At 40.9% G+C, this 10,071-nt stretch overlaps 1 protein-coding gene across 1 annotated transcript; it reads left to right on the top strand.

Moving 5' to 3' along the window:
* The first annotated feature begins 7,867 nt into the window (after positions 1-7,867).
* Positions 7,868-9,982, top strand: LOC103142662 (parvalbumin alpha). The gene is made up of 5 exons (XM_007558823.2): positions 7,868-7,975; positions 8,433-8,499; positions 8,845-8,977; positions 9,364-9,473; positions 9,561-9,982. Exons 2-5 carry the CDS (start codon positions 8,439-8,441, stop codon positions 9,584-9,586), a joined length of 330 nt encoding a protein of 109 aa, XP_007558885.1. The 5' UTR covers positions 7,868-7,975; positions 8,433-8,438; the 3' UTR covers positions 9,587-9,982.
* The last annotated feature ends 89 nt before the right edge of the window (positions 9,983-10,071 follow it).

Below are 10,071 nucleotides of genomic sequence, written 5' to 3' on the forward strand. Positions count from 1 at the left end.
CCCTCTCTGTGTCTGTCTCTTCCTCTCTGCCCCATCCCCCCTTCTTCCTCCTCTCATCTACCTCTCCATCACACAGGAAGTCTGCTCTTCCTGAAAACAAGCCTCAGCGCATGGAAAGGCACAAGGCCGGCAGGCTCGTACGTGATGGAGGGTAGAGGATGTTTTTGTCGTTTCCATGCCCCTCTGGTCGCTGTAGGCCTCATCGTAGTCCATCCTGAGGAAACCCGTCTTACGTCACCCTGCTGGTCCTTGAGCCAGCTCTCAATGGCCCGTCCTGTGACGCAGTGAGAGCTGCAGCAACCTGTTGCGCATCTACACCTGAAGGTTTTAATGAGCAGGAAATGGAAGTAAAAAGAGTCCAAATGTGGTGTTGACAGATGCCACGAGGAGCACCAGTTGTGACTAAGAGCACTAGTCTGCCAACAAACATCCATTCATTTCCTGAATGGAACTACCAGAAACTTCCAGCCCACCTGCCAGTGAGAGAATTTATCAGCATGTGGTTTTCCATAGATTTCCTTTGAGTGATTTATAATAAAACTAATGATGTCCTGAATTTAGTAGGACATTGTGTTAAAACATCTTGGAACCATCTAGTTTCTCAAATCACAAAGGATCAGAGATAGCAAGACATATATTTATATTTTGAAAGAATGTTAAAATTAATCTTTACTCCTCTAAAGGGAGAGGGGTTTAAGATCTGCAAGCAGTAGTAGTTGCTTTAGTTTAGTTTAGTTTTTTAGTTGTTTTTTTTAAAAGTTTTTTTAGTAGTTGTAGTTGTTTCACAAATGCAAATTCTGACATTATTCTACATTTTTAACTCCTCAACTTGATCTGAAAATATGGGTTTGTCATTCATTGCAACAGTGTCATTTATTGTTATATTCAATATGTTTTATGAAACTACAGTTTTGTGCTTATTTTGTTTTCTTATAAATTTTAAGTCAGATCTGCGATCCCTTTTTTGTCCCAAAGTAGAATAACTTGTTGAACTTTCTACAAAAGTATCTATTCCATTTTTCTTTTTTTGCAACAGGTTGTATTTCTCTGGATTCATATGCAAAAAATAGACCTAGAATCGCATAACCTCAAACATCAGGGTGAATGTTAACCACAGCATGCCTTTATTCCATTTTCAACAGAATATCCCAGTGGTGAACTGACCTAAATGTTGCATGTGCAAACAATGTGGGTGGTGAGTGGAGGGAGCCCATGGAGTGAAGTCTGAAAGTGACGGAGGCCTTAATAACAGGATGTTTACAGCCTGAGGAAACACTGCCAGAGCAGAGTGACCACGAGCAGGCAGCAACCACAGCTGGAAACTCGAGTGAAGAGGAAACGCAGGCCGAGCCAGGTTTCCTTCAGATATGCCAAATATAACCTCTCTGACAGCCGTTCAGTTTACACACACACACACTACAGTACCTGCCCAGGTTAGATCAGGTGGATGTAGCAGCATGATGTCAGATCCTCTTTTAATACATAATGCAGCAGTGGTTAAAATGACTGTCTGCAGGTGACACCAAACACCTGCAGTCAGTTTTGTGATAAAATACTGTAGCTATCATATATTATTCCACCAGAATTTGGTGCTGACCTCCTCATTGTTGACATTGTTACTTTATATTTTGTACCTCAAGTGTTTTCAGTTGCAATGGAATGGTTCCTTCCAGACTCTAAAAGATACTATACCTGTTATTTATAGCAATTAAATGATGAAGTCAGACTTCATCCAAAGCAAACATGTACATTTATATGTAAGCCTTTTTTGTTGAGAGGCTACACAAACAGTGACTTGTTAGGATCCCGAGTTGTTCAGTTGTTTTGGAGTTTGATTTATTTATCCTAGTTAGATTTTTCTATCTTAATCTTTTCTTTGATCTTTTACTTCAATCTTTTGCTTCAGTTCTTCTTAATGTTCCTAGTTATGTTCATTTCTTGTTTCCAGTTATTTTTAGTTGCTCTAATTTAATTATTTTTCGTTAGTCTAGTCATTCCCCAGTGGTAGAATTATTTCTTTGTTCCCAGTGTACTCTGCCTCACCCCCTGTGCTACTTTCTCTCTCTCTATCTCTCTTTCTCTCCTCAGTCTCACTCCTGGTCTCCCCTCACACCTGCAACTCGTTAGCTCATCAGCCTAGGTCTTTTGTCTCAGCATTCAACCTCCCCAATATTTAAGCATCTCATCCTCAGTCACGCCTTGCTGGATTCTCTCATCTACTCCTGTTGTTCTTCCTCTCTGTTCCCTGTCATCCTCTTCCCTCAGATTTCATGTTTGTGTTCCTATTTGACTTTTTGGATCTCCTACTAAGTTTGTTAATCTTTTCATTGAAATCACAAAAACTCAACTCAACATTACACACCTGCTGCATATGGGTCCATTCTACAAGACATGACTAACAATGAAAGACAAAGTGAAGTCACCCTTTATGAAACACACTGCAAAGTTTGACTTAAAAAGTTGTAGGAAGTACTTGTCTGTAACTGTTTATGAATAGGTCAAAATGTTGAATAATGAATGCAAAATCAGTATTCAATGAGACAGCAAAGCTTCTTGATAAAATGTGTTTTTGTGACACTATTAATCAGGTGTAGTTTACATCTAATCTTACTGAACACAAACTGAGATGAGATAACCTTTAGATTGCTGACAAAAATATGTACTTTAAAACACACAGTTAATACGTCTAGAAACCAGTGATCAAGCCTGAAATCTGGGCTAGCGATGAACTAAGACTTGAACCTTCAAAGTCACATCAAGACATTTACAATTTCAGTCTTCTATCACCTGAATAACATTTATAGGATTGAAGGACTAATGTTTCAGCAAGATTCGGAGGAATTCATCCATGAGTTTAACTTTAGTTGCATTGATTACTGCGGCAGCATCTTGACAGGTTTGTCTAAAAATTCAATCCTCCAGCTGCAGCTGATCCAGAATGCTGCTGCTGGAGTTCTGACTAAAACCAGGAAGATGGAGCACATCACCCAGTTCTACAGTCCTTCACTGAGAGAATAGACTTTAAAATACTGTTGTTAGTTTATAAATCACTGAACAGTTCAGCACCACAATACATTATAGACCTGTTGTCATGGTATCACCTCTAGTGCTGCTAGAACCACTCCTAAAGTATTTACAGGATCTCTGCATGTGTCATGCACATCAAACCATGAAACACTTTTTTTCCCTAATACTAGAATTGCCCTACTCATAGGAAACATGTTGGAGTAGCTCTGATACTTTCATTCTGATTTATTCTTTTTGAAGAGTTTTTCTTCTATTTTTTGTGGTTGTTGTTTTGGTTGAGCAGTTGCACATTTGGACAATCGTTCCTTCTGGTTTTGAATGTTGAGCAGCAGGAGGGATTTTTACTACTTTACTTTTGGACAGACAGCTGTGATGTATTCCTGTGACAACTGGGGATTTCATGGATGTGGAGCAAGGATCATATCCCCTACTCTAACATCTCTGAGTACAGCTTTCTAAACACACAGCAAGGCAGATTTAAAGAAGAGCAGCAGAAGCAAATGAGGTGGATTAGCAGTGCTTGTCAACAACTGATGATGTCATCCATGTCACTGTGAAATATCGCCTCAGCTGCCCACACATTGTACAGTTATCATGTTATGACAGTCATGAGACAGTCAGAATTTTACTTGAAATTTTTTCAACAGTTGGGCTTTTAATATGGACGACATAAACATATTTTTATATGGTCCAATCATATGACTATGAAATATGAATATGAAACTTATTGTAGATGGTTTTTGTGGTTAATCTTTTGGTAAATGGCTTTTCCAATTATTTTGACCACTCAAAGCATTTACACTAGAGTCACATTCACCCATTCGAACTCACAATCACTCACACAATTGTACACCGATGACATGTGGCAGGAGGAAGCTGGAATCGAACCTACAACCTTCCAATCACAAGACAATTATGCTATCCACAGAGCCACAGTCGCCCAAATTAGTCACCCCAATTTATTTGATGAATAAATTATTTCGAACAGGGTTTAATGGCTCAGTACCAGGGATTTCCCAGCTTTTTGACACCTCGCTCTCAAACATGGTGGACAAGAACCATCATCGGTGAGAACAGAAGTGTGCAGACAGGATCCAGCTGGATCTCTGGCAGAGGGGGGACCAGGAGGCTGGTGTCTGGCACTGCTTCCATAGGGTCTTGGTGCAGGGAGGAGGCCGGGTCTCCTGCAGTGACCCAGGGGAATGTCTGGGAACGGGGTAGAGTTTCTGAGCCAGCCAGTTTACAGGGCTTCTGTCTGGGAGTCACATTTATTCACAGCTTTTCTTTCAAGGTGGGGGACAGTGAACAAAGGGGCCACATCTATTTCTGCTTGCAGCATAACTGAAGGAAAAGCTGGAGATTTGAGCAAATAATTTAAATGTAATTGCCTAAAACTTACCTAAAACCAAGAACATCATAAAAAAGGATGAAAAACTGTTTGATTTAAAAAATGTACAAATTATTGAAAAAATAAAATAAAATAAAAAATCTCCCTATGGGAAATGCTCCCTATAAGTAGGGAGCATTTCAGAATGTAACAGGGATGTTCCTGCACTGTATAAAATTACAGTCCTGCTTGATGGGTGTCATTCCTGCTGTTAGATATTTGTAATCCTATCACGATACTGAAGACAGGCAGGAATAGTTACAGTATCTGTGGCTGAGTCGTTTGAGGTGAGGACCTCATTTAACCAGAGCAAATGTTAAAGTCCAAATATTACATGTAGACAGCTTTTAGTCAGAAAGCCAGGAATCTGAAGGAATGTATGTTTTACACAGGGAGAGAATAAATTTAGAAATGCTTCTGCATTTATCATTTTCCTCTTACAGCTGAGACCGCAGCAGCTAGTGCAATTCAATGATCTAAAATTTTAAAGTTGAGTATTTATAAAGCGATTCTCCTTGCAACCGTAATGGGATTATTTCACTACTGCCACCTAATGTAAAAAGACACACATAACAGCCTGGACCAGTCCACCAGAGCAAATATGGCAAGGAAAGACCCCCGTGCTACTTCCCATTTTAATCTCATTGTTTTGGTTCAGGCTGTGAGCTCATTATGTAATCCAGCTCTGGTGTCTATGTGATGATGAGGAAGATGATAATAGCTACGATAATGAGACAGATCATATTAGCCTTTAAAGATTCCTAAAATAGCATCACAAATAGTTTCATCCCCATAAGGAGGAATGGACCGAATAAGTGGAGCAGGTCCAAAAATAGGAGCTGGCACAAAGCGGTCCAGTGCCATTCAGTAAATGATGATGATGATGACACGGTTAGATTGAAGCATTACTGTTAATCCTGCAGACTGCTGACCTAACCTTATTTATCCTATAGTTGCCAAAAGGATTAAGGGTTTCTGTGTTTGTTTTTTGCAACATAAACTTTATTTACAGCTAGTGAAATGACAGTATTGTCTTGAAAAAGTGATCATATCCTTGTAACTCTTTCACAAAATACTCTGAAATACTTCAGATAACTTTTTTGGAGTTGATTTGACAAAATGCATAGCTGTGAAGTAGAAAGTCTGGCTATAAATGCTGTTGTTTTATGCAAGAGCTCACAGGTGTGTTAGAGAAAAAGTGAAAGAAGAGCATCAGCAGACAGAGTGTTCCAGAGTGTTAAAAGGTTTCTTTAAACCTTTTGCCTCCGGCCTGTAGCTGTTGAGGTCTTTTGGGTGTGTGATCTTTGGCACTGGTACCATGCAGGATGTCTTCCACAGCTCTGGAACTTTCCCTAACCTCAAGCTGAGATTAAAGATGTACCCGGTCACATCACACAACTCATCTGCACAGGTCTTGAGAAGCCTTGAGCTGATGCCATCTGGACCTGCAGCCTTCCTGGTCTTTATCTTCCTGAGCTCACTTCTCACCTGGAGTGCTGTGAATGTCAGGCTGGTTTGGGGGCGTGGGGTGGTTGTGCTGGAATGTATGTCAGCAGGAGAGATGTTTGGAGGTAGCTGTGCATTGAGAGGAAGGGGGGTGAGTGTGGGAGAGGGGAGAGGAAAGCATGTCAGTCTTGCCAGACAGGAAGGTGTCAGCAGTGCCTGAGTAGGAGAGTGATCAAACCTATTGAAGAATAGATTGATTTCATTCACCTACTTCTGGTCCCCACAATTCTGGAATTGTGAGGACAATCCCACAATCGTGGGATTGACTGGGTCTGACTGACCCAGGGCTGTCAGTCAGACAAGGTTGACTCCACCCTATGGACCCACTTCAGTTTGCCTATCAACCTGGCATTGGAGTGGAGGATGCCATCATCCACCTTCTACACAGCTCTCTTTCTCACCTGGAGAATACTGGGAGCACAGTGAGAATCATGTTTTTTGATTTCTCAAGTGCTTTCAATACCATCCAACCCATGATACTGAAGGACATGCTGGAGTACATGGGTCTGGACCACCACCTCATCACCTGGATACTGGACTACCTCACAAAACGACCACAGTATGTGAGGACCCAGGGCTGTCAGTCAGACAAGGTTGTCTGCAGCACGGGGGCTCCACAAGGAACAGTCCTTGCCCCCTTCCTCTTCACTCTGTACACTGCTGACTTCCAGTACAGCTCTGCCAGCTGTCACGTGCAGAAGGTCTTGGATAACTCTGCTGTCGTCGGCCTCATCAAGGATGGAGATGATGGGGAGTACAGAGAACTGACTCAGAACTTTGTGGAATGGTGCCTCTTGCATAACAATGAATATCGTCCTTTGTCACACCGTCACCATAGCGAATCAAGCTGGTGGACAAATAGGATTCATTGGGCCTAAATGGTCCTTCCGTCACTTCAGGCCTAAAATAAAATTCACTTGTGACTGATGGGAATGATAAATTTCAACTTCCTCTGACTACCATACAATTTGTGTGTCATAATCATTATGGAAAGTCAAACATGGAAGCATTCTTTTATAATTAAGCACATAAAAACAGAAACCATATAGACCCATTCAAATAAATTTAATATTACTGAAAAGTCAATTATTTCATGAACTTGATCACTTACTGAAACACATTATATTGAATAATTACACACAGGAAGCCCTGATTCCTGTGTGTGTCTAACATTTGTGTTAGTTATAATGATTTTCTACTTACAGTTAATGAAAGCATTACATTTAAAATTTTAATACTACATCAGACAAATAAAAAACTACCTTTTACAGCATAAATGTGTATGTAATGAAAAGTATGTTTACCGTCTGCTTAAAAGCTGTTATTGTATAATGTAATTTATTAAATTGGACTGTAGATTGGAAATGTGATGCTTTGGATTTCATAGTTGCTCTCTTTTAAGAATAATGCTTTAACTGCTGCAGTCCTGTCACAACAGCTGCATCTTCCTGACATAGCAGGTTCTATATAATAAGTCAAACTGTCATTTAGAAGTCCTACCAAAACTATTTTAAATTAATTTGAAGACATTCGGTCAATAGTCAATAATTCGCCCTTCTTTTTGAGAAATATTAAATTGACTGCTGCTTTGTTTCATAGTACAGTAAAAAGCTTGTTGAGCGACACAGCTAATGAAGGATCCAGACTAATACTGCTGGATCTGGCTGATTATATCAACCACCTCTTGATACAACTCTAGGCCTCAGATCGCTCTTCACTCAGCAGCTCAGACCAACAGGCTGCTAGCACAGTGTGTTTTACCCAAATCAGCAGCGTTTATTATTAGCCTGATGCAATATCAAGCACTTTCGCTTGGGCCCACACTTGGCCTACCATTTAAGCATCTTCATTTATGTACTTATAAATAGAACGGCTCTGTCTACTTGACACATTTTTTCAAGCCGACTTCTTCGCACACGGTGTCCGTTACATGGCCTATGCATCATATTTCGGCGGAGCGGAACATATATAAGGCGGTGAGAGCGGCTGGGGTGTTCACTGCAGTCGGCAGATTCATCTGAGCGAATCCTCTCTAGTCTTAGAGATAACCTTGAGGTGAGTTTCACTGGAGGGCGGCAGACCTGTAGGCGAATGTGGCCTCTGGTTCAAAGGGTGTTCCTTCGTAAAATGGGATATAAATCAGACAAAGAGCCACAGAGGTCTGTTTCCTGAACATCAGGGGCGCTGGAGTCTGACTTTGAACTGGAAAAGAAACAAAATAGGGGAGAAAAAAACTCAACCTGTTGAGACCAAAAGAAGATTTGATCTTTTCTCTTGGAGGGTTTGGTTTCGGGAAAACCTGGACAACCTGAAATGATCTTTTTGTTTTCTTGGATTACTTACTGATCCGGACTACCTTAGATGCTGAAGATTACTTATAGTTGTGTAAACTTTGTAAACTAAAAGTACATTGAGATGTTCTTTGGTCCAGACTTAATCTGTTTGAATGTGTTTGATGTTCCCAAAGCTGATGTCCTGGACTGATGATTTTTCTTCTGCTCTTCTTCCTCAGTTAAAAATGGCATTCGCCGGACTTCTGAGTGATGCTGACATTAGTGCAGCCATTGCAGCTTGTCAAGGTAAACCAAGCAATAAAACTGTCAAGTCATTTTTGTTTCACTTTCTTCAAGCTACTTAGAAAGATGTACATGTTAGTAGACCTGTTATGCAAGGCAGAAGATTTAAAATATTATTTCAACCATTAAGTTAAAAGACTGCAGCATTTTAAAACACTGAAAAAGATACAAAACTGACAATGTGGCTAAGCTCGTTTTACATCTGGCTTAGCATCTGACTGATGCTGAGACAGAATTGTTACAAGTAAATACCAGACCTTGTAAACAGAAAGCTATGCACCAGCAGCAGGTTTGTGTTGAATCATTTCTTGACTTTCTGATGTGATCCTCCTCTCTGTCTCCTCACAGCCGCTGACTCCTTCAAGCACAAGGACTTCTTTGCCAAGGTCGGCCTGGCTGCCAAGTCTGCTGATGACGTCAAGAAGGCCTTCGCCGTCATTGACCAGGACAAGAGCGGCTTCATTGAGGAGGAGGAGCTGAAGTAAACATTCTCTCTACGTCTTTATACTTTAGCTTTTGAAGGTTTACGATATGAACTGTCTCAATGAGGGTAAATTCAGAAAAAATGCAACCAAAGAAACTGTGGCAGCAACTCAGTGTCTCTTTTGCTCTATGGTCCAAGAGAAATCATAAAAAATACTTAGAAATATTTAACTTTCAAGCACTAAAGGCAACAGGAAAGCTCCAGCCGGTAGTCAATTCAAGGAATAGCAGGATTTCCAATTAATTGGTTCCATAAATTATGTCCTCAATCAAACAATTTTGTAAAACATCCCCAAGCAAATGAGCTAAGACACTTGTTAGGCACACAATAAAACATGTTGTTATATCACTCAATAAACTTCCCTCCCTTTCTTTCCTCTCAAGGCTGTTCCTGCAGAACTTCTCTGCCGGTGCCAGAGCTCTGACTGATGCTGAGACAAAGACCTTCCTGAAGGCTGGTGACTCTGATGGTGATGGCAAGATCGGAGTTGATGGTGAGGAAGCACCTCCTTAGGCCAAACCCATTTGGACTAATGAGGCATGAGTGCTGAAACAATACCTTCCTTGTCTCCTCCATGCAGAGTTCGCTGCCATGGTCAAGGGTTAAATGGACAAACTAACCAACATCTGACTTCACAACTCTAAAGGAACAACTTGAGCCAAAGACATCCTCTTCTTCTCTTCTCCTCTTCCCATTCACTCTACCCCTTGTAGACTCTGCAACACTTTTATATTTGACCTGTGACCCCCTGACCAGACGAACAACTCTTTCTCTCTCTCAGGCCGTGCTCACCCCAGTGCTATCCACGATGAATGTACCTGACTAAATGTATGGCGTGGCTGACTTGTGTCTCTCTCTCTCTCTCTCTCTCTCTCTCTCTCTCTTTCTCACTTCTGTCGTCGTTTTACTGTGTGGGATTTGCATGCTGTGAGATCAACAATGATGCACTTTTATGGAAAACGGACGGACGATGAGACAATAAAGGTTCTTTTTCAATAACAACGTTCTGAAACTGGTCTTTTAATAGACTGTTGTGGTAAAACTGATAATGCACCAGCTGGACCAAAACACCAATCCATCCATCCATCCAT

Source organism: Poecilia formosa, unplaced genomic scaffold (assembly GCF_000485575.1).
Source record: "Poecilia formosa unplaced genomic scaffold, Poecilia_formosa-5.1.2 Scaffold4, whole genome shotgun sequence".
NCBI lineage: Eukaryota > Metazoa > Chordata > Actinopteri > Cyprinodontiformes > Poeciliidae > Poecilia > Poecilia formosa.